The sequence below is a fragment of the Metarhizium acridum genome (assembly GCF_019434415.1).
Source record: "Metarhizium acridum strain ARSEF 324 chromosome Unknown scaffold_555, whole genome shotgun sequence".
NCBI classification, from domain to species: domain Eukaryota; kingdom Fungi; phylum Ascomycota; class Sordariomycetes; order Hypocreales; family Clavicipitaceae; genus Metarhizium; species Metarhizium acridum.
In genome coordinates, this window is record NW_027094039.1 from 356,695 (window position 1) to 378,179 (window position 21,485).

Here is a 21,485-nt window from a genome sequence, read left to right on the forward strand (position 1 = left end):
CCTTGCAAGCTTTACTTGCCTGCGTTCAGCTTCTGTGCTATCAAGCTGAAGACAGCGACAGATGCCATGAAGAGCACCGCATTATAAAACTAATGTTTTGTTAGTTGGGCTCTTTTCTTTGATGGGCATGCATCATTCATGCAAGTGCTCACAGCTTTGCGGGACACGTCTCTCTCCTCATCGTCGGTCCGGGCCTCGATGAAGAGCCGCCTCAAGTTGGGGAAGTTTGCCTTTTGAATAATATTAGCGGTATATTTTTAAGAGGACGTTACTGAGATACCGGACCATTTTTCGCGGTTCGATGCCGAGCCTTGTATCGGGGTGATTCTCTCGCAGGGTAGATACTAGAGGTGCTAGACTAGGTGCCAATTGCTCAACTGCAGACGCAAGACCGGCCAGTGACTGTTGGTGGATCGAACAAGCATTTGAGTCTGTCTCCCTTTAGCGGGGCAAAGCCTGCTATGAGCGCCAGGGCACCAGGCAAAGGCCGGCTGGAGGCACTGTGTGCAGCAGCAACTGGGTGGAGACGGTGGGGCCTCGTACCCGTTAATTTCTAGCACAGGGGAAGAAGCACAAAGCCAAGCCCACAGTGAAGTCAAGTCGCCGTGTCGACATCTGAGCTAGTATTACAGAGTAACTTCCAAGCCGATGACTTGACAATTGCCAGTGGATCACGGCTCACGGCTCACGCACCATCACCCCCAACTCTGTCCTTGCACTGGCATCTCGAGTGCTGGCTGCACCAGGCGACACCATAGCCAGTTGTCGGGCTTCTCAGATGCCTTGTTGATGCAGAGAGACCCCGAGCCGTGAACCACAGGCCTCCTACAGCTTCCTGGGCCAACGCACGACCGCCTTCGTCACTCACACGGCCATACCACGACCGCCTCCATCTTTGCCCCTCCAACCTCTCCGGACCCCTCGACGGCATCGACCATGGCGGTTAATCGCATTCGCGGCGCATTCGCCGCTCCCAGAAAGGGCGAAACCTTTGAGCTCCGCGCTGGTCTGGTGTCCCAGTATGCCTATGAGCGGAAGGAGTCCATCCAAAAGACCATCATGGCCATGACCCTTGGCAAGGATGTGTCTGCCCTGTTTCCGGACGTCTTGAAGAACATCGCCACGGCCGACCTTGACCAGAAGAAGCTCGTTTATCTTTATCTCATGTATGTACACTAATTGCGTTCCTGACGCTTGGTTGGTCGAATGCGAATACGCTCCGTGACCTAAAACAAGTTGGGGAGTTCGACACCACAGGAGGCTGACCATGGCACAGGAATTACGCCAAGTCACACCCGGACCTATGCATTCTCGCTGTAAACACCTTTGTTCAAGATTCGGAAGATCCGAATCCTCTAATAAGAGCGCTCGCTATCCGGACCATGGGTTGTATTCGAGTCGATAAGATGGTAGACTACATGGAAGAACCGCTGCGGAAAACGTTACGAGACGAATCTCCATACGTGCGAAAGACAGCCGCCATCTGTGTCGCCAAGCTGTTCGACCTCAACCCTACCATGTGTATCGAGAACGGTTTCCTAGAGACTCTTCAAGAGATGATTGGTGACCCGAACCCCATGGTTGTCGCCAATTCCGTGCAGGCCTTGTCTGAAATCAGCGAGACTGCCCCCGAGACGAGAGCGCTGGTCGTGACCTCGGCAACTTTGAAGAAGCTTCTCATGGCGCTCAACGAATGTACAGAATGGGGAAGAATCACCATCCTTACCACCCTGGCCGACTACCCAGCCTCAGACGTCAAGGAATCGGAACACATTTGTGAACGAGTAGTGCCACAATTCCAGCACGTTAACCCTGCCGTTGTGTTGGCCGCTGTCAAGGTCGTTTTTATTCACATGAAGGCAGTCAACCCGGAGCTGGTTCGGTCCTTGCTCAAGAAGATGGGACCCCCCCTTGGTACGTGTTTTCCATATTGACCTAGCTAGTACGAGACTATATGGCGCACTAACCAAGATTCTACAGTGACTTTGGTGGCCTCGGCTCCCGAGGTTCAATATGTTGCTCTGCGAAACATTGATCTCCTACTTCAAGCCAAGCCCGACATCCTTAGCAAAGAGCTCCGGGTCTTCTTCTGCAAGTACAACGATCCGCCCTACGTTAAGCTCCAGAAGCTCGAGATTATGGTTCGGATAGCAAACGAGAAGAATTATGAACAGCTCCTGGCCGAATTGAAGGAATATGCCCTGGAAGTCGATATGGACTTTGTCCGCCGCGCCGTCAAGGCTATCGGGCAGGTCGCCATTAAGATTGAGGAGGCTAGCGCAAAGTGCGTGCAAGCTTTGGAAGACTTGCTGGCCACCAAGGTAAACTATGTGGTGCAAGAAGTAATCGTGGTCGTCAAGGACATTTTGCGGAAATATCCCGGGTACGAGGGTGTGATCCCCACGCTGTGTGAACATATCGATGAACTTGACGAGCCGGAGGCTCGAGGATCCCTTATCTGGATCGTTGGCGAGTATGCTGAGAAAATTAGCAACGCCGACCAGATCCTAGAGAGCTTCGTCGAGGGCTTTATGGAGGAGTTTACCCAAGTACGTTTATCTGCCGACAGAAACTTGATCAGTTGTTAAAAGTCACGCTAACAACGAATTCAGACACAACTACAGATACTCACCGCCGTAGTTAAACTCTTTCTGAAGAAGCCTAGCAACACTCAAGGACTTGTTCAGAAAGTTTTGCAGGCTGCGACTGCAGAGAAAGATAACCCTGATATCCGAGACAGAGCTTATGTTTACTGGCGCCTGCTCTCTGGCGATTTGGACGTTGCAAAGGTACCTCTAGTTCCTGGTACAATACTAGTTCATTCGACTCTGCTGACACTTTTTACGTAGAACATTGTTCTTTCTCAGAAGCCTACTATTTCCACCACCATGACTACGTTGCCGCCGTCATTACTGGAACAACTGCTCTCGGAGCTGTCCACTTTGGCTTCAGTATACCACAAACCCCCGGAGTCATTTGTTGGCAAAGGACGATTCGGTGCCGACGAAATCCAGCAAGCCGCAATTCAAGAACAAAGACAAAATGCGGCTGATAACCCCATCGCGGCGTCTGTTGCCGCAGCAGCAGCCAACGGCGCCGGCTCCAGTGCTTCTCAAAACAACATTGAGAACTTGCTTGACATTGACTTTGACGGTGCGGCACCGGCATCCCACGAGCAGCAAAGCGCGTCAGCAACACCCGACCGAGTGGCGAGCCCGGCCGGTGGTGCGGCATCTGGTGGCATGGCGGATATGATGAGCATGTTCGACGCTCCTCCAATAGGTGCAACTAACAACGGAAGTGCAGCAGGACCGAGCTCTGGCAGTGGCATCAACGACCTGATGGGCGGGTTTGACGGGCTGAGTTTTGGCGACAGCAACTCGAGCCAGCCTCTCCCTGCAGCGATGCAGCTTAACAATGCGCAAGGCGGCGGCAGCAGCAGCACCCAGACGCAGCAAAAGGATAGCGATGATTTGTTGGGGCTGTTGTGAGGAGGGTAGTAGTAATAGTTTTGTTTTTTACTCAAGTTTCTATCTCTCAAACAAAAGAGGTTGAACTGGGAAAACAGGAGGCGCACCGTTTATAGACCCACGGAAGTGTCAATGGAAGAAGCATATTGGTTTGGAAGCAAGGTTGGCTTAATTTGTAATGTTGGGGCAGTATTGCATTCGTGCAATTCTCACGAAAAAATACGTGCTTGAGGTATCTAATGTAGGCAGTTTCATCCTACCTTTTGTGACCAACCCCCCCCGGTCCTAATGACATGGCGTCTTCTTTGTTTTATCCACATGGTATTTCGGCTAGGCGCAACAGACGCCAAGCAACCCCAGCCTGTTATTATAAACGCCGTATCCAGCGCGGGTTTCCCTCCATGATGCTTTCCCGCAATCACGCACCCGTGCCTTCAACATGTCCGCCAACGGTCCCGTCCATGGGAGGCCCCGCCTTGGCCTTGTCCCTCTCCCACTCGTCTGGCGTTTGGCATTTTGCCGTCCAGGCGTGGATGGCGGCAATCTCTTCCTTGAGAGCGGCGTTGGTCAGTCGGTGGCGCTTGAGGGAGTTGAGGCCCTGGAACTGGGGCGCAACGATGAGGCATGTGAATGCTTGGCCGCAGCCGCCTACGAGCCCCCGCCCAGTTAGCACTTTTTTGAGAAGAATGGGAGGTGGGAAGTTGTCGCGACGCGCAGGACTGCGTTTGGTGCTGGTGTGAATGGGTGAATGAATGGAGGGGCATTTTTACGAACCGGACATGTCGGTGACTTCGACGTGGGTGGCCCCTAGACGCTGCGTGATGGCGTCACGTATACTGGCGTCTGTTATTTGGGACATGGTGACATGGGGTGCTGAGGTTTTGGCGCACGCGTCAAGTCAGGGTGGTTTTGGTGTCGTAGACGCTGTGGGCGGACGGGCGATGTCGCAAAAGATGGATTGATAAGATGGACTGGACCGCGGGGCAGCTGCGGTTGCGACTGGTTGCAGTTGGGGTCCGTGGCTGGCGGGCGGTGACGTACAGAGCCAGCGCCGCGGCCGGACTGCTGACTTCTCCATCTGCTGGACTGACCCCTAACCCTAGTCGAGTCAAGCTTCAAGCTCCCTTCAACAGCCTTGCCCTGCAAAGCAACTCGCACTCGCACTCGCACTCGTACCCGCCATCGCCTGCATGAGGAGTTGCTGAGGCTTGGGAATTGACATGAGGGCAGCTGTACGATCTCATCCCTGCCCATTGACCACCGCGCGAAGCCTCGCTCGACGCAACCCGCGTGCATCCTTCACCCCCCAATCGCCGCTCGGCCGTCGAGCTACAGCCTCGACGGTATTCGTGCACGGCGCAAAGCTACCTACTCCGTCTGCAACACCGTTCTGCACCGGCTGCAAAATGAACGAAACCGGGGCATGGGGAGCTTGGCAGGTCCAGCCATCCAAGTTTACTCGCGCCGTCGTCGACGCCATGAGGACGCTGTACGCCCGGGCTCCCGGTGGCATTTGACTTCAGAAACTGACTCATCTCCCGCAGGTATCCCGAGGAACTGGCAGATAGGTCATGGGACAATGTCGGCCTCCTGGTTGGCAATTCTGAAGTCGAGGGGAAGCAGCCCAAGGTTTTGGTGACGAATGATCTCACCTGGCAGGTCGCCGCGGATGCGATTGACCAAAATGTCAGCGTCATTGTGAGCTACCGTAAGTGTTGTCTCCGGTCACGACAAAAATATATACATGTATATATACCTAGGCCCTTTCTGTGTCCAGCACTTTTAACATGACAGCCCCCCCCCAAGATCCGTTCATATTCTCTGGGCTCAAGTCCATCACCAATGACGACCCCCAGCAAGCGACGCTGTTACGTCTGGCTCAGGCCGGAGTTGCTGTCTACTGCCCTCATACCGCAGTCGACGCGGCCCCCCAGGGGTTGAACGCTTGGCTTGCAGACATTGTAGCTGGTCCTCACGCGAGCAGGCGCTCTGTGGCTGTTCCCTGTTTGACAGCGCCTGAATCTCACTCCCCGGCAGGCTACGGCGCTGTGGGCCACTTTGAGGCTCCTGTTTCTCTGGCCGAGATTCTCAGACGTCTGGCTTCTGAGCTTGGTGGTCTGAAATACGTCATGGTTGCCGGCCCTGTAGGCGCGGACGTGCAGACAGCAACAGTTGGAAGCTTTGGCGTCTGCGCGGGCAGTGGCTACGATGTCCTGAAGAAGGCAGACGTCGACTTGTTGGTCACGGGGGAAACGAGCCACCATTCGGCGTTGAGGGCTATCCAGCAGGGAAGAACATTGGTGCAAGTGTTTCACAGTAATTCGGAGAGAGGGTACTTGCAAAAAGTCCTCCGGCCAAGGTTGGAACAAGAGCTGAAGAATGCCGTTCCAGAAGCTCAAGTGGTCTTGAGCCAGTTTGACAAGGATCCTTTTACCATTTATAATGTCGATCATTTGGGCTAGGGAGGCTAGACAGCACCTTTTATTTGCGGTATTGCAAGTTGGGTGTTGAGCCAGCTGACTGTGGCCATGACTGGTAGCATAATTCAAGAAGAGGAAAAAAAGCAAAAGAGAGAGAGAGCCTACCGAATGGAAAGGGCAAAGAGTTCACGTCGCCGTGTGCCATGTTCAAGACTACTGATCATCTCTAGAAGTCCTCTGTGGTAAATCCGGCACTGGCTTAAAAACGGCATCCCCTTCATCGATAACTTGCTGTACCTCGTCGCCCCCGACACCCATCTCCTTCCACGCTACTAGTAGTCGCTTGGGCATCTCCCACTGCCTCTTGGCCTCTTGCATCTTGCCCTCCTTGACGAGATCCCTCAGCTTCTGCGGCGTAGCAAGCACCTCGACGGCTAATTCCCGCGTCCTCTGCCGCCTCCGCTCTGCTTCCCTCCGCCTCCCTTCCTCGGAATCAGGCGCCGGCACGGACTCGCGCAGTTTTTCTCGTATCGACGATGCCTGCGAGTATATCTGTGCAATGGCAGGGTCGAGCGTCGACGCCATGGGGTTCAACGGGTCCATGTTGGCCCTCATCTAGCTCTCACGGCGTTAGCAGCGTGTTTCATCCCCCCCCCTTTTGCTTCTTATTTCTTTTCTTTGGCCTCGCTCTCCTCCAAAAGTGCAACTGGGGGGGCCGGCAAAAGGGAAAAAAAAAAAGGGCAAAAAAGACAAATGCATATTACCTTGCGGATCGTCTCCGTCGCCGCAATCAACTTGCTATAGTTGTCGTACACGAGGGCCTTCTTCTCGGCATCCAACGCCCTGACCTCGGCGACGACCTGCGTGTACAGCCGCAGCATGTCCTCGAGGCCGCTGTTGCCCACGACCCGCGCGACGTACTCTGCGGCGTTGAAGTCCGGGGCGTCGAGGTCGCTGGCGGGCACCTCGGACCCGGCCACCTCGATGCGAGGCGCGCGGAGCTTGTAGTACTCGCGGAGGGCGGCGCGGTTGGAGCGTTTTGGGGCCGCGGCAGCAGGCGGCTGTGACGGTGTGTCGGGGGCGGGCGGCGTCACGCCCGGCCGGCCGGTTTCCAGCGACGGCCGCCCGGACGAGGTGGGCGTGCCGGAGGGGAGACGCCGGAGGGGGGTTGCCGGGTCGCGCGGCGAGGCTATCGTGGACATTGTGCCGCGTGGTGAGCGTGTGGATGGGATGAAAGCTGCGACATGGCATGACGTTGCAGACGCCCGGGGGTTTTGGGGGGTTTGGAGGAGCGGGCCCCACCTGCAGGAACGACGCCGAGTCGTTGGGCGGGTGGCCCGCCAGCACAGATTCGCCCCAGTTTCCTGATTTGCAAATAATTCATGTCACGGCGAGCTCGCTTCTCCTCGAGAGTCGTCGCCGGCAACGTCACTCGGGACGGCAGCCATCGAAAGCGATATGGACACCACCGCCCAGCTGCTGGAATCAATCACATCCCAATGCCTCCCGCCGCCGTCCCAATCCCTCCTCACCAGCCTCACCACCCGCTCGCCGCAGCCGCCTCTGCCTTCGCTCGTGGCCACCGCCAAGGCGCGCCTGCTCGCCGCCGACCTCGCGTCGAGCCCCTACTTCGACGGCTCGCAGCTCTGCCCCTTCCCCCCCGGCACAGACAGCGCCGACGTCAAGGAGGCCAAGCTCCGACACCACACGCACGTGCAGGTTGTGGACATTGAGAACCTGAGCCTCAGCCGGTGGGAGCAGGTGGAGGAGATGGAAGCCATTGAGAGGCGGGAGAGGACTAGCGGAAGGGAAATCATTCGCGTGGCCGACGACGAGGGTGCGGATGCGGCCGAGTCTTTGGCCGCGAGGGGGACGGGGCCGCGGGCGCCCGTTTCTGCCGGCAAGAAAGCCACGCATCGTCTTGTCGTGCAGGACTGTAAAGGGACGAGGGTGTACGCCGTGGAGCTGACGAGGATAGATGGCATAGGGGTGGGTAAGACGAACATGGGATGCAAGATGCTGCTTAGGGCTGGGACCCCGGTTGCTCGCGGCACCGTGCTGTTGACACCCGAGAATTGCGTTTTGCTGGGTGGCAAGATTGACGCCTGGCACGACGCCTGGATGAATGGGCGGATGGCGAGGCTAAAAGAAGCTGCTGGGGCTGGCAGTGCGCACACGACGACGACGACGACGACAACATGACAAGTTGCTTGATTTCTCATGTATTGATTCCCTACCAAGATACCCCAGACATTTTTCATATCCCTTCATCTAACCTAGCACCCATGCCTGCTTCGTGACTAGACACTGTCCAAATACCATCGCCAAACCAATGCTTCTGTTCATATTCCGTCAGTCGCAACTTTCAATGCTGTCCATCCACATCCATCCCAAGGCGATAAGAACGCAGCCTTCTGGGCATCAGCTGCCTTGCCCGTGCCTGCATATGCCTTTGCTAAATCTTGGGCCTCCAAAATACCCCTCGGCGGAATGCCTCTAGCCGCAACCTTGAGTGCCATTTGCGCAGCGTACTTGTCCCCTGTTGCCTCTGCCAAGGATGACCAGCCGTGTGGGAGGTGAGGGTACAACATGATATCCTCTTGTACTTGCTGTACCATGTCTTGCTGTGTGTGGCCCTCCGCCATGCCCGCGATGGCGCGAAGCACTTCACCAATTTGGGACTGTTCCGTCGTGCTGACCTTGTCGTTTGTGCGGAGACCCTGGAGCTCCTCGACAACGGCTTCAAGACTACTTTCATCCTGGTCTAGAAGGGCTACCACGCCTAGTGACAAAACACTTTGCACGTGGTCGGGTTGTCTTTCAATCACTTCAAACAAGGCTTCGCGAGCCTTGTCCCGGGAACTCTCTGTACCTTGTGCCCACAACACCTGTGCTAAAAGACATGTTGCATCCGGATTATTGTCCGATTCTTCAAGGGCCGCCTCGAAGTATGTTTCCGCTTTCTGGTGCTGCCCCAGGTAGTATTGTCCCAAGCCCACAGTCAGGTGTGATGAAAGCCGAGCCTTCTTCCGCTGCTCGCCAGTGAGCTCGCTATCTGCATCATCACTGCTTAAACCTAGGGCCATTTCACCACACTCGACGGCCTTGGCGTACTCTCCTGCGGCGAGGTATGCTCTTGCGAGATCAGTTCGTGCCAATGTGAATCTTGCGAGACTTTCTCTGGACTCTGTTGTTTCATAGTCGGCCTCAATCACGTCGCATAGCTTTTCCAGCGTCCTGACCGCACTGGCACTATCCCGTGTTCGTTCGTTAAATAAGGATGACAAATGGCCGAAAGCAAGATCCTGTGGAAGCATACTTTGAATCTGGTTCAGAGCGAATAAGGGCTGGATAAGCGAAGCCACCGTCATGTTTGCAGGGGCTGTCAAGATGTGATCGAAGAGAGAAGACGAGTAGTGCTTGCGAGTTGGCACCGAGGAAGCCTCTGAAATCTCCATAGCATGCGTAAATAACCCCCTGGCTCCCTTTACATCGCCATATAGGAGGGCTAGGAACGCCTGGCCGAGCCAGGCATGCGCATATTCAGGATCAGCAGACTGTCCTCTGGTAAAGGCCTCGTTAGCCAGCTTAGTGTCCCCCGATAGAAGCGCGAGGACGCCAAGATTCGTCCACCCAACGGGGCTGCGTTCATTCAAGTGCAAGCTTCTGACAAAGGCGTGTTGTGAGACAGCTGGGTTGATTTCGCTCGTGACAACGCCCAGAGCATTCCAAAAGTCTGCATTGCCACTTTCCAACTCGATAGCACGTTTCAAAGCCCTTACAGCGGCCTTGATATAATTGCTAGGCCTCTTTCGCATCTGTGCAGGCAGACAAGCGTGAGCACGGTATTCTGCCCAGCCCAGGTTATAATGAGCCACTGCTTGTGCGTGTATATCGCCAGAAGAAACGTGGATTGCTTCTTTGTAACAAAGAATCGTAGCGTGAATACAGCGTGTCATGTCGACACCCAGTCGTTCATCCTTGGGATAGATACCCTTGGCATATACCACGTCGGTTCCGACCTTGTCGACATTAGCAAGCAGTTCAAAGGCTTCTTGGTGACTAGCCTCCAGTAACCCCTTGATCTGACTTGCTGGGAAATCGACGACGCGGCTCTGGACAGAGACGAACACCGAAGCGGCATCAGCGACGCTCTTCCAGAAGTTGAACGTCTCCTTAACATTTCCAGAAGTATTGCTGCCAAATTCAATGGTATCAATTGCGAGTTGCACAGCCTTCCCAAAGAGTCCTTTTTCAACACATGTCAATGCGTTATCAACCATTGTCTGCATGAGTGCAATAACAACACCTTGCTCTTCTGGATGGGTATCTATAACGGTCTTGTAGAGAGCTATCGACTCGTCATATTCACCAAGCTCACGCTTGATGTTAGCAAGCATGTACTTCGTAAACCATGTATCGGCGGAGATACCGTCTCCTAGATGTTCCTCCAGATGCTGCGCATTCACAATGGCCTTGGTTGCAGCAATGTATCGGCCGGAGCTATGATAGCTCTCACCTAATCCGACCCAGGAATGATAATCATTTGGAAAGAGTCGTAGGGCGGCCTGAAAGGAGACGATGGCCTTGTGGAAGTCTTGCTTGTTCAGTTCGGCAACTCCCATTGCGGCGAATGGCCAGCTGATCCCCTTCCTTTTAGAACCGGGCGGCGGCTTCACTTTACCCGAATCGATGATTCTTTGGGCTACCAGTTCAACCCTCTCCCAATCTCCATCCTCGGCAAAAGATCTCGCCAGCCGCTCTGCAGAGACTACCTCGGCTGCCGAGAGTTCGAGGGCTTTCTGGAAGCATCGACGCGCTCTCTTCTTGTCTTTGGCGTAGTCGTTGTAAAATATGCCGAGACTTGTGTACACTGGAGCATGATTCATGTTGTTGTTCAATGCGCTCAACCAATATGCATACGCGCAGTCCCCCTTGCGCTGTTTTCGAGCTTGTCGACTCGTGTCCAAGTTCCAAAGACAGCAGCCAATGCGGTACTGAGTATCTGCCATCAAATCCTTGTAAAGAGCGATCTTCTCTTCCAAGATCGGTAAACACTCGGAAAGCTCGTGTCTGGCAGTTTTCCAGTCTCCCTTCAGCGCTTTGACCCAAGCAGCCTCAGACTTGACTCGCAAATTAGAAGCGTCGCGTTTCAAAGCACGCTCCAAGAAGTCAATGGCTTGATCGTACTCCTCCTCTTCTTCAAAAATCAGGCCAACTCCAATGAGGGCAGAAGTCGAGGTTGAATCCCGTTTAAGGACTTTTTCGAAGAGCTGCTTGGCTTCTTGATGATGTCTGGGGCTCTGGAAGTAAACCAGAGACGTGGCAAGGCACAAGGCATATGCGTCACCTGTGTTCTCATACGGAATCCCAACCCTGGCCCGCTCCTTGTCAAGAAATGCGCTAGCCTTTCTCATAATCTCAACCGTGTTCTCGTACTCTCCTGTCTGCAGGAAGTAAATTCCAACAAGCCTGTAGGCAAACACAGACTCACTACCGGTAATGCCTTCCGAGATCATCATCAGACGGTCTTCGTCAGTTAACGGAACGTACGTGATTGGAACACCTCCATCTTCCTCATCTTCGCTATCATCTGAATCGTTATTTGCTGCCGCTCTGGTATTTTCTGCCGCTGTACCTTCTGGAGGAAAGGGCGAGAAATTGCTTGTCAAGAAGGCTGTAATGACTTTGTACATGTCGCTGTCTGGGAAAAAAGTGCAGTAATCTCGAAGCAGGCCGGCGTCCCAGTCCTTGATATCTTTGCCATCCTGCCAGTCTATGGCAATATCCCACGCGAGTTTGAACGGATGTTTGATGGTTACCATGTCGTTTGCAAGACCGAAAACCTTGGCTTGCTCCTGTGTTTTTACAGGCCCGGCAGCGGTGACGAGCAATCTGTCATAGCAATATTGTAAGAGCTTCTCCTCAAAGTCCCGCCTGACTTCATCATTGCTTGTCCAGTTGATGAGCTGGCGGTAGATGTGTTCCAACTTGCTCTGTGCATAAACTTCCCTCTTGACCTCGACTTTTACCTCGCTGAGTCTCGCTCCTAATCTCGTACGGCGCTCGCCAACCAGGGTATTGATCCGTTTCTTTTCAAAATCCTCGAGTATGTGTGCAATGGTCTCATAAGTCTTTGCTGGCTGCGGAAATCGCCCTTCCAAAATGGGATACAAAGGACTTTCAGGGAGCTGGATCCAGAGAGCATCGGCATATTGCAGCTTGTCTCCGTTGACCCTGGCAAAGTCGACAAACTTGTCCACGACATCTTGGGCTTTGTACAGGTCCTCTGCTTCGTGAAAAATCCGTGCCAAGCTCACGACGGCAGCTTGATACTCCCCCAATCTCTTGTTTCCTTGCTTCTCGTATAACTTGACCAGCCCCTGGAACGCCTGGGCATCCTGGGGACGCAATTCTGTAGCTTTTTTGTAGAAATTTTCAGCTTCGACAAGCTGATTTTTTTTGTCCAGCGCAAAGGCCAGGAAAATAAGGCTTGGACAGTCAATTCCCATCCCGAGAAACGGCAAAGGGTGCACACTCACCCGTGATAGCTCTTTGGGTCCTTGTTTACTAATTCTTTTGCCTTTTCGACGGCGCTGTCATAATCCTGGCCGCGAATAGCATCGTTGATGGCCTTCAATGTGGCCTTGGCGCCTGACATGGTGGTTGGTCCCGAGACAACTTGTGCCCCGCGATTTTATACTGTAATTTAACAAAAACGACACAAATTCGGGTGGCAATGGCCAAAAGGTAGTCGGCTTTGGGAGGTAAACCTGGAAAATGAATTCATGACAGGAGTATTTACCCGACAATTTGTTTCAACAGAAGCGATTCGCAATTTGCCGGCGGCTCCTGCTATACCAGTTCACACGCCATGAAGCTTGCCATCTGTGAGCAGTTGACTTCAACATGGCTTATGTCATGACAACACAGAGCTGCTCGGCGAAAAGGACTCTTAGCCGGAGTTTCTCCGCTGGCTTCAACACCCGGAAGCTATCCGGCGCTACCGCAACCACAACCGCAAATCCACAACCAACCAGTCACAACTAGGCCGGTGTGATCTACTCCAAGCATCGCGAACCACGGACGCTTTTTGCCATGACCATGGAATTACTGCCTGTTGGCTACTCATCTACCCTTGCTGCGAGTTACGTCAAGAACGCAGGACAGTCCATTCTGCGAAATGTGCTTGTCTTACAAATTTAGACGGAGCGCACGACCAACCTGCAATTTGGCTGCGCGGCATGTAGAAGCCGGTCAGAGCTGAAAAAAATAAGCCCGTTCGATCCTGCATCGGACAATGCATTGTTTGTGCTCCCGCACCACGCTACAGGATATGCCACATCCTACATATACGTGCTGATACCGTTGAGGGGAGGCATTGCCAGACCTGTTATAAAGGGCAAACGCCGTGAGCACCTTTCAGCTACTATCGCCAGGTCTCCCTCTGAGCCGCGACCTTGAACTTTGTAATGTGATGCTGTCATACTGGGCACCACGCGAATGGCAACGAAAACACTCCGTACCTCCCCGCCTAATGTCTTATATTAAATGAGATTTCCAAGGGTGACTAATCCCAAGACAATTAGATGCCTATTGTCCATTGAACGCTCAATGTGATGTCATTTTTCCGACGTATGTAAGCCAACTTGTTCGTTCAATCATCAGGCGCAACTAACAGGAGGAGGTGAGCCAGGGTTTGCATGTCGCTACCAATAAGCAGCAAAAAAGAACAATGCTGCCTATTGTTTGTTCTACCCCGGAAAAGCGCCACACGCTCCATGCTCTGTTCTCTCATCAATATGACCAACAGGGTGAGACTTTGGAGAAGCGAAATAGTTCATCTGTTCATGCAGGGTAATACGTACCAGCCGTGTGGGTTGCTGGTCCGGGACCGTTTGCTACTCCCGACGTTGGGCATCCTCACGCCTCTGTACCTAAGAGTGAGGCTGTATATGCTCTTGGCAAGGACACATATAACTCTTGTACAGTTTGCTTCCGTGATGTAATTAGACACACCCATAGGTGGCGGCATGACACAAGAAGGCGTCTTACCAGAGGTCCTGGCATTCTCACGCACTCTAAATGTGGCGGCGCTCGAGCGCCTTGCCATCTCTTGTCACATGAGAGGAAACAATCAACGCTCTCTTATATTACACACATCTGTAGTCCCGAGTTTCTTCGGTTGTGAACTTGAACAAGTCCTTCCTCTCGTCCTTCTTCCGCTCTCTGCCTGTTGGCTTCTGCCACTGCCTGATCTGTGCATGAAAGAGAATGCTTGATGTTGCAACAGTGCAACTGAAGCTCGCATAGAGTCTACAACATGACGACGCCCTTAACTCATCCGGCTTATTCGAACAATTGCCGTGACCGGACTTTTGCCGTCGCAAAAACTAGAAGCGCCAATGATAGGGCTGTTATCGAGAATCCCCTCGGTAAGTCTGACTTGCTCCGCCCATTATTCCTCGCTCTGTGCTCCTTACCACCCGAGTACAGGGCACTAATCATCTAAAGCCCATCTCACGGACGCCGAGTTGGAATTGGATGTCCGAAACTTTGCAGAGACTTTTCTTCCTTCCGTGAGGTACCAAGAGTTGCTGCGGGCCGCCAGGGTCGGAAAGGACATTCAGATATATGACGAGGCGGCTCGACAACCTGCCGGCTACGACGAGCGAAATAGACTTGCGGTGATATTGACAGAAGAAGAGAAGATAGCCCTCAGAATTGAAAAAGATGTTGCGTTCAGCGAGAAAGGAATGTTCGCCGTTATCGCCACGGTTTCACTGGCAGCATTTCTGCAAGGTCGGTCCGAGTTGTTGCCGATCAAGGCTGAAAAGAGCCAACTTCCGTAGCAGCTGCTGACTGTCGTACGAAACAGGTTTTGTACAGTCGTCAGTCAACGGGGCTTCATTATATATGGATCAATGGGGTCTGAATCTGAGCAACGACACCTCACACCATATTACCCCCGACGACTGGAAGCTTGGTGGTGCAAACGCCTCGCCATTCCTCTTTGCTGCGTTGGTTGGATGCCCGCTTTCTCTGCCAATCAACTACTGGTTCGGAAGAAAAGGAGGTATTAGTGTTGCGGCAATCTTGATTTTTGCTAGCTCTATCGGAGCTATCTTCGTTACTTCTTGGACTCAAATGTTCGGTGTTCGTGTCATAAATGGCATTGGTAAGTCAATCTTTTGCCCCCAAACACCGAACCGACTGCCGAAATCTAACATAATACTTAGGTATGGGCATCAAAGCAGTTAGCACCCCCATTCTGGCCAGTGAAACTGCAGTCGGATTTTGGCGTGGTTCTGCAATTCTCGCCTGGCAGCTCTGGTATGCTGAGGGTGTCATCTTACACCATCCAGTAGATATTTCTTAGCTGATAGGGGTAATAGGGTTGCTTTCGGCATCATGATGAGCTTTATGTTCAACTTGATCTTCACGCAAGCGGCGAATCCGACTACCACCTTTCGTCTCATCCAAGGCGCTCCTTTGGTTCCCGCATTCGCTCTTTTGATAATGGCACTGTTTGTTTGTCCGGAGTCGCCTCGCTACCACTTGCTGAAGGGCCCTAACTATAGTGTTGAGAAAGCATACACGGTGTTGAAGCGAGTCCGGAACACCAAGGTAGGCACACTTGCCTGAAAATGCACACGGAAAAGATACCCGCTAATGAATGTTTGTGTTGGTGTATTAGTTGCAAGCACTGAGGGACCTGTATCTTGTCTCCAAATCAATTGAACAAGAGAACATGGACTTTGGCGACCTCGATCCTCAAGCAATGATGTCGCCTGGCTTCTCGTGGGTTATTCGTGATTTCGCAAGACAATTTGTCCAGCTGTTCCAACGTCGCCGCTTGTACAATGCCGTCATCTCGACATCGACGGTTAATCTTGCACAGCAGCTTTGTGGAGGTGAGTCCGAAACCCAATGATTACTTGAAGCAGGAGGAGCTGACCTTATTTATTCTCTCCGTAGTAAATGTTTGTGCCTTCTATTCAGGTACACTCTTGTTCCCTCGCCACGATGTATAAAATGACATGCTTACATGTGTGCAGGAATTGTCTTCCGACAAGCAGGCAGATCACAAAGCAACGCCATTACAAACATGGCGTACAGTCTCGGGTTTGGTAGGAAAACTCCATCCGAACAAGAGTCTCGACTAGTCTAACCTTCTCTTTAATCAAGGGGCAATTAATTTTGTGTTTGCTCTGCCAGCGGTAAAGAGCATTGACACATTGGGTCGAAGGAGATGGTTGCTGCTGACATTCCCCTTCATGGCGGTGTTTATGCTAGGGGCCGGGCTCTCTGAAAATGTCCAAGATGATGCAACTCGCAATGGAGTGACGGCCTGCTTTCTGTTCCGTGAGTATTTGGTGCCATCTCCCCCCAAGATGGAGGGTTCTCACTAACGCAAGGGCAGTCTTTGCAGTAGCATACTCACCCGGCCTCGGGCCAATTCCTTTCACCCTAGCCTCTGAGAGTTTCCCTTTGACACATCGAGAAGCAGTAAGTCGCCGTGACTTGGCTCTTAGGCCCGGGGCCTTTCTCATTGCAAAACAAATACTTATCGAGCAAAAACAGGGCACGGCGTGGGCAATTTCCATCAACCTATTGTTTGCCGGGTTATTGGCCGTCTTCTTCCCGGGGTACGTCCTCAGCGTATATCTATCGTACTGTCTACCTAGGTAGTTATTCATGGCTGACAAGCTGGGTAGCATTGACTCTGCTCTTGGCCAAAAGGGGTCCATGGGGATCTTCGCTGGGCTAAACATTGTAGCCTATGTCATGGTTTTCCTGTTTGTGGAGGAGACCAAACAACGCAGTCTGGAAGAGCTGGACCACATCTTTGCTGTCTCGAAGCGAGAGTTTATGCACTTCAAAGTCACGAGATACCTACCCTGGGTAGTCGGAAAATATGTTTTTCGCCTCAAATGGGATGAGCCAAAGCTGTACAGAGACATGGTTTGGGGCTCTCGAGCGGTCGACCTGAAGAAAACACGCATTGAACCATTGGATGAAGCCTGGGTTGAGTTGCAGCCAAGACGTCCAACTGTCTTCCAAACCCCCAGATTTTCCGATACAACTAGGCCGGACATGGCTGAAATGGAAGAAATATACCCCCCTGGGGTAGCTGTGCCTTATGCGAGGGAATACCACGACGGCCAGACTCCTCGCCAGGGGAGCAGGCCCAATGACTCTAGATTCCAGTGATGAGTGAGTGGACGCAGCCCAGGGGCAAGTGGCGAAAGCGATTCAAATCGCAGTGCAGGAAAGAGGAGAAACTGGCGTATTAATACGACAGTATCGTGCATCTTGGTGTTTTAATGTAGAATGTATGCCCACCAAGGGAGGGTTGGCTTGAGAAGCGTGATGGGTCATGGATCAAGTACGAATACGGATACGAATAGAGGAAATACACGGTCAAGTCGGTTTGCCCCAGGTCGGTGCCGATGACGACGTTGAACTGCTGAGACAGCATGGAAGGGACATGAGCAAAGTGTGCAGCTGATGGCCGCGCGGGCAAATAGCTTCCATTTACGTCACGACGAAGACGGCACCTGGGGAGTGTGGAGTGTGGCGCCGCGTGACGGACCGTCAAGATGCAGGAAGCGGGAGAGGGGACTATGTCAGATACTACGTCGGCAACGACAAATGCGATGCCCAAGTAACTTACGGAGTAGTTAACGTTATTAATTAATGAATTTTGACGCTCTGCACCTGGGGAGGGAGGCCCGGTACATGTATCCCAGTCTCATACTCCGTACTGGGGTGGCTTTTGTCGCGGGTCTTTGCTGATCATTAAGCACCGCCTACTCGAGCGCTGGCCAACCCAAGGCCAACCGCTCGAGACCGGCGTCGCTGCACCCACCAAGCTAACTTTTGAAGTAACCAACTTGTTTTTGGTTCGTACGGTGCTCAGATACCTAGACAGTTTCCATCTTTGGGCGCTTGCACCGTCATTGCTCGAGGGAGCGGCACAGCCAGTTGGCAAGTTTGACGTCCTGGCCCGGTGACGTCTGGGCACCAACCGCCTTTGTCCACCGTCTCGATCTTCTCCATCCCTTCCTCCAACTTGCCCTCTTCCTCATCATCGGCCACTCCACTCGCAAGACGACATGGCTTCCTTTCGGCTAACGATTGAGGATGGCCAGTTCCGAGACGCTCACGGTCGACAGGTTGTACTACGCGGAATCAATGTCGCTGGCGACGCAAAACTCCCCTCCGAACCCCATCAACCGTCCCACATTGCCGATGACTTCTTCGACGGCGACAATGTCACGTTCCACGAGCGGCCGTTTAGTAAAGAGGAAGCCGCTACGCACTTTGCGAGGATAAAACGCTATGGCTTCAATACGATTCGCTACCTCTTTACTTGGGAGGCTATCGAAGCCGCAGGTCCCGGCATCTATGACGAACAATATATCCAGCATACCATCGAGGTGTTGAGGATAGCAAAGTCCTACGGCTTCTACGTCTTTATGGACCCTCACCAAGATGTCTGGTCACGGTTCACCGGCGGTTCAGGGGCTCCAATGTGGACGTTGTACGCCTGTGGTCTCAACCCTCAGGGCTTCGCCGCCACCGAAGCCGCCATTGTTCAGAACACGTACCCCGATCCGGATGCCTTCCCTAAAATGATTTGGTCAACCAACTATCACAGGCTCGCGGCAGGCACCATGTTTACTCTGTTCTTTGCCGGCAAAGACTTTGCGCCAAACTGCATCATAAACGGCGTGAACATCCAGGACTATTTGCAGGACCATTTCGTCAATGCCTGCGCGCACTTGGCAAAGCGGATACATGACGCAGGCGATCTGGAAAATGAGGTTGTGATGGGCTGGGAGAGCATGAATGAGCCCAACAGAGGCATGACAGGTCATGTTGATTTGACAGTCATCCCGAAGGACAGCCCCCTGAAGAAAGGCACCTGTCCGACCATGTGGCAGACTTTCCTGACAGGTATGGGCAGGGCCTGTGAGATTGATACCTGGGATATGGGAGGCTTGGGGCCTTACAAGACAGGCACGACGCTGGTGGATCCTCATGGCGAGATAGCCTGGTTACCAGAAGGATATGACGATTCCAAGTATGGTTGGAAGCGTCACCCTGGCTGGAAACTCGGCGAGTGTCTGTGGGCGCAGCATGGCGTTTGGGATATAGCGACGGACACAATGCTAAAGAAGGACTACTTTGCCAAGAACCCCAGAACCGGCAAAGCTATCGATTACCCCGAGTTTACAAATACCTACTTCATGGACTTTTGGAGAAAGTACAGCAAGGCGTGCAGAGCTCATCATAAAGAATGTCTTATGCTTATGCAATATCCTACACTAGAACTGCCTCCTCAAATCAAGGGAACCGAGGACGACGACCCACTGATGGCTTTCACGCCGCACTTTTACGATGGCATCACATTGATGACCAAGCACTGGAACAGCACATGGAATGTCGACGTTGTTGGCGTGCTTCGTGGCAAGTATTGGCATCCCGCATTTGCCATCAAAATTGGCGAGACGGCCATCAGAAACTGCCTCAAGGACCAGCTAGCAACGTTACGGCAGGAGGGACTAGACAGAACAGGCAATCATCCCTGCCTGTTGACCGAATTTGGTATACCATATGACATGGACGACAAGAAGGCTTATAAGACGGGAGATTACTCTAGCCAGTCCGCTGCACTGGATGCCAACTATTTCGGCGTGGAAGGCTCTCAGATCGAAGGCCATTGCCTCTGGGTATACACTGTTATCAACGACCACGAACGCGGCGACCAGTGGAACGGAGAAGACTTGTCCATCCACTCCATAGACGACAAACTGCCGCCGCTCTCTCCAGTTCCCAGGAGCGCAGTAGCCGGTCAGTCTGCAACAAGTCTGTTAAAGCTGTCGACGATGAACAGTAGAGACGGCAGCGGCGATGACGAGAGTGTCACTCCTGGAAACCTGCACCGCACGCTCACAACGCCGTCAATAAGCTCTAGCCAATTAGCAAAGGATCCCGAGTTGACTAACGCTCCCGGATACCGAGCTGCAGAGGCTTTCATTCGACCAACTCCAACTGTTGTTGCAGGCAATGTGCTCTCTACGGGATTCGATCTCCGCAAGTGCACTTACAATCTCAAGGTCTCAGCGCCAAAGCCTGCCAGTGACGAGTCGCCCACTGTCGTTTTTCTTCCCGAGTACCACTTCCCCAAGGATCAGTGCGAAGTAGCTGTATCTGCCGGCAAATGGGAGTTGAGTTCCGATGACAGCGAAGGCCCCGTGCTTCAGCGCCTGAAGTGGTGGCATCCCGAAGGAGAACAGACCCTTGATATTCAGGGTGTTGTGAGAAAACATAATGTTCCGGAGGGGTCCGCAGAAGAGGCTGGCTACCTGGAACAGTGCCAACAGGGCTATGGCTTCAATTTCGACAACTGCACACTCATGTGAAGCGCTGAAAGATCAAGAGGGTGATCAAGATGGGGTTGGGCTGTTTCTTCCATTCGACCCAGAGTTGTATATTTACCGTGCGGGAATTTTTGCTTAAGCATGCTGGAACTTGACGGTAGCAACTCACAATTGGGCAATTATTTTGTATGTTTGACTCTCTCTCTCTCTCTCTCTCTCTCTTTTTTTTTTTTTTTTTGGTTTTAGTTCTTGCCATATTTCCAATAGCATAGCTTTAGTTGCACCTGGCAGATTCGGGTAGCAAGTTTTGGTAAAGTCTGCGATAGAGTAGAAGGCTAAGTGGCCGATTTAACACATACTGACGGGTATAACAACTCCATTGCTGAACCTGGGCTTCTTCTCCACTTCCAAGATTTGGGTACCGAGATTGGAGATTGTGTTGCAAAGCAAGACAATGTATACCCAGAAAACCCGAGCAGATCCCGCAGGAATGAGGCACGCACATTGGCTACAGGCTTATTGTTCCCAAGACACAGCCCAAGCCCAGACCTACTATTCCTGTATTGGGCGTCCCATGAACTGATGATTACCATAGCCATGTGCCAGATGCGGCCATCCTTGCCATTGGTCTCAGAGAGACACAAGCGCCCCCCATTCGCCCGCATTACCCGCATTAACCGTCCCACCACCTCCCATGCGCATAAGCGCCGAGCTGGGCGGGGAAACGAGCAGCCATTGTTGGGGACATGAGGCCATGGTCTCCCAGAATAGAAGCCGTGGCTGCAGTGGAAGCAAGCTGACAAGCTCCCGATGCCAAGCTGGCGCAGAGTCTAGGTGCGCGGTCGACAGATGCGCGGTTGGCAGTGTGACACGGCATGGGAGTTTGGATGCGCATCTGCGAGGCTAGTGCCACTGAAGAAGCAGCATGGAAGGAGTAGGAAAAGTTGCACCAGACATGTCCAATACGATAATGACGTTTGACGGGTTCGTATCGTCAAGTACCTAGTATGCAATATTCGACGTTGCTTGGTCCCGGCGAACGTTGAAAGGTGTCGGCACCGTCTACCGGTAGTAATTCCCGGTGGGCTTGATGGAAGGGCCGGGTCTGGAGTAATTTAATTTCCATGGCGGACAAGGAACAAAAAGCTGCCAGAATATTGACATTAATTGACTGGATTGATACAATAACTGCACGAGCCCACTGG

At 52.8% G+C, this 21,485-nt stretch overlaps 11 protein-coding genes across 11 annotated transcripts; 7 read left to right on the plus strand and 4 right to left on the minus strand.

Moving 5' to 3' along the window:
* Positions 1 to 677: 677 nt before the first annotated feature.
* APL2 (beta-adaptin) lies at positions 678 to 4,489 on the plus strand. The gene is made up of 5 exons (XM_007812796.2): positions 678 to 1,166; positions 1,277 to 1,914; positions 1,981 to 2,549; positions 2,613 to 2,789; positions 2,850 to 4,489. The coding sequence occupies exons 1-5, from the start codon at positions 937 to 939 to the stop codon at positions 3,489 to 3,491; spliced, it is 2,256 nt and encodes a 751-aa protein (XP_007810987.1). The 5' UTR covers positions 678 to 936; the 3' UTR covers positions 3,492 to 4,489.
* Positions 3,889 to 4,329, minus strand: J3458_018807 (uncharacterized protein; the record flags this gene model as incomplete). The annotated part of the gene is made up of 2 exons (XM_066121258.1): positions 3,889 to 4,118; positions 4,245 to 4,329. 2 exons carry the CDS (start codon positions 4,327 to 4,329, stop codon positions 3,889 to 3,891), a joined length of 315 nt encoding a protein of 104 aa, XP_065973613.1.
* A 90-nt stretch (positions 4,490 to 4,579) lies between the features above and the next one.
* J3458_018808 (uncharacterized protein) lies at positions 4,580 to 5,932 on the plus strand (the record flags this gene model as incomplete). Its single annotated transcript, XM_066121259.1, has 3 exons — positions 4,580 to 4,959; positions 5,015 to 5,178; positions 5,277 to 5,932. The coding sequence occupies exons 1-3, from the start codon at positions 4,691 to 4,693 to the stop codon at positions 5,930 to 5,932; spliced, it is 1,089 nt and encodes a 362-aa protein (XP_065973614.1). The 5' UTR covers positions 4,580 to 4,690.
* A 171-nt stretch (positions 5,933 to 6,103) lies between these two features.
* On the minus strand, positions 6,104 to 7,092 carry J3458_018809 (uncharacterized protein; the record flags this gene model as incomplete). The annotated part of the gene is made up of 2 exons (XM_007812794.1): positions 6,104 to 6,505; positions 6,655 to 7,092. The coding sequence occupies 2 exons, from the start codon at positions 7,090 to 7,092 to the stop codon at positions 6,104 to 6,106; spliced, it is 840 nt and encodes a 279-aa protein (XP_007810985.1).
* Positions 7,093 to 7,348: 256 nt separating this feature from the next.
* J3458_018810 (uncharacterized protein) lies at positions 7,349 to 8,092 on the plus strand (the record flags this gene model as incomplete). Its single annotated transcript, XM_007812793.1, has 1 exon — positions 7,349 to 8,092. One exon carries the CDS (start codon positions 7,349 to 7,351, stop codon positions 8,090 to 8,092), a length of 744 nt encoding a protein of 247 aa, XP_007810984.1.
* Positions 8,093 to 8,232: 140 nt separating this feature from the next.
* Positions 8,233 to 12,551, minus strand: SKI3_2 (Superkiller protein 3; the record flags this gene model as incomplete). The annotated part of the gene is made up of 2 exons (XM_007812792.2): positions 8,233 to 12,382; positions 12,433 to 12,551. 2 exons carry the CDS (start codon positions 12,549 to 12,551, stop codon positions 8,233 to 8,235), a joined length of 4,269 nt encoding a protein of 1,422 aa, XP_007810983.2.
* A 445-nt stretch (positions 12,552 to 12,996) lies between these two features.
* J3458_018815 (uncharacterized protein) lies at positions 12,997 to 18,009 on the minus strand. Its single transcript, XM_066121262.1, has 2 exons — positions 15,849 to 18,009; positions 12,997 to 15,794 (listed from the first exon to the last, which is right to left on the minus strand). The coding sequence occupies exon 1, from the start codon at positions 16,663 to 16,665 to the stop codon at positions 16,183 to 16,185; it is 483 nt and encodes a 160-aa protein (XP_065973615.1). The 5' UTR covers positions 16,666 to 18,009; the 3' UTR covers positions 12,997 to 15,794; positions 15,849 to 16,182.
* J3458_018812 (uncharacterized protein) lies at positions 14,214 to 14,742 on the plus strand (the record flags this gene model as incomplete). The annotated part of the gene is made up of 2 exons (XM_007812791.2): positions 14,214 to 14,325; positions 14,405 to 14,742. 2 exons carry the CDS (start codon positions 14,214 to 14,216, stop codon positions 14,740 to 14,742), a joined length of 450 nt encoding a protein of 149 aa, XP_007810982.2.
* J3458_018813 (uncharacterized protein) lies at positions 14,807 to 15,151 on the plus strand (the record flags this gene model as incomplete). Its single annotated transcript, XM_066121260.1, has 1 exon — positions 14,807 to 15,151. The coding sequence occupies one exon, from the start codon at positions 14,807 to 14,809 to the stop codon at positions 15,149 to 15,151; it is 345 nt and encodes a 114-aa protein (XP_065973616.1).
* On the plus strand, positions 15,302 to 15,824 carry J3458_018814 (uncharacterized protein; the record flags this gene model as incomplete). The annotated part of the gene is made up of 2 exons (XM_066121261.1): positions 15,302 to 15,517; positions 15,588 to 15,824. The coding sequence occupies 2 exons, from the start codon at positions 15,302 to 15,304 to the stop codon at positions 15,822 to 15,824; spliced, it is 453 nt and encodes a 150-aa protein (XP_065973617.1).
* On the plus strand, positions 17,541 to 21,451 carry J3458_018816 (uncharacterized protein). Its single transcript, XM_007812790.2, has one exon. The coding sequence runs from the start codon at positions 18,010 to 18,012 to the stop codon at positions 20,320 to 20,322; it is 2,313 nt and encodes a 770-aa protein (XP_007810981.1). The 5' UTR covers positions 17,541 to 18,009; the 3' UTR covers positions 20,323 to 21,451.
* The last annotated feature ends 34 nt before the right edge of the window (positions 21,452 to 21,485 follow it).

Excerpts from the sequence above, each read along its gene's own strand:
- J3458_018816 (XM_007812790.2), top strand. The coding sequence starts at position 18,010 with ATGGCTTCCTTTCGGCTAACGATTGAGGATGGCCAGTTCCGAGACGCT.
- J3458_018815 (XM_066121262.1), bottom strand. The coding sequence starts at position 16,665 with ATGTTTAGCCCAGCGAAGATCCCCATGGACCCCTTTTGGCCAAGAGCA.
- APL2 (XM_007812796.2), top strand. The coding sequence starts at position 937 with ATGGCGGTTAATCGCATTCGCGGCGCATTCGCCGCTCCCAGAAAGGGC. Across the intron at positions 1,915-1,980 it reads GAAGATGGGACCCCCCCTTG|TGACTTTGGTGGCCTCGGCT; the intron begins GTACGTGTTTTC and ends AAGATTCTACAG. Across the intron at positions 2,550-2,612 it reads TTATGGAGGAGTTTACCCAA|ACACAACTACAGATACTCAC; the intron begins GTACGTTTATCT and ends CAACGAATTCAG.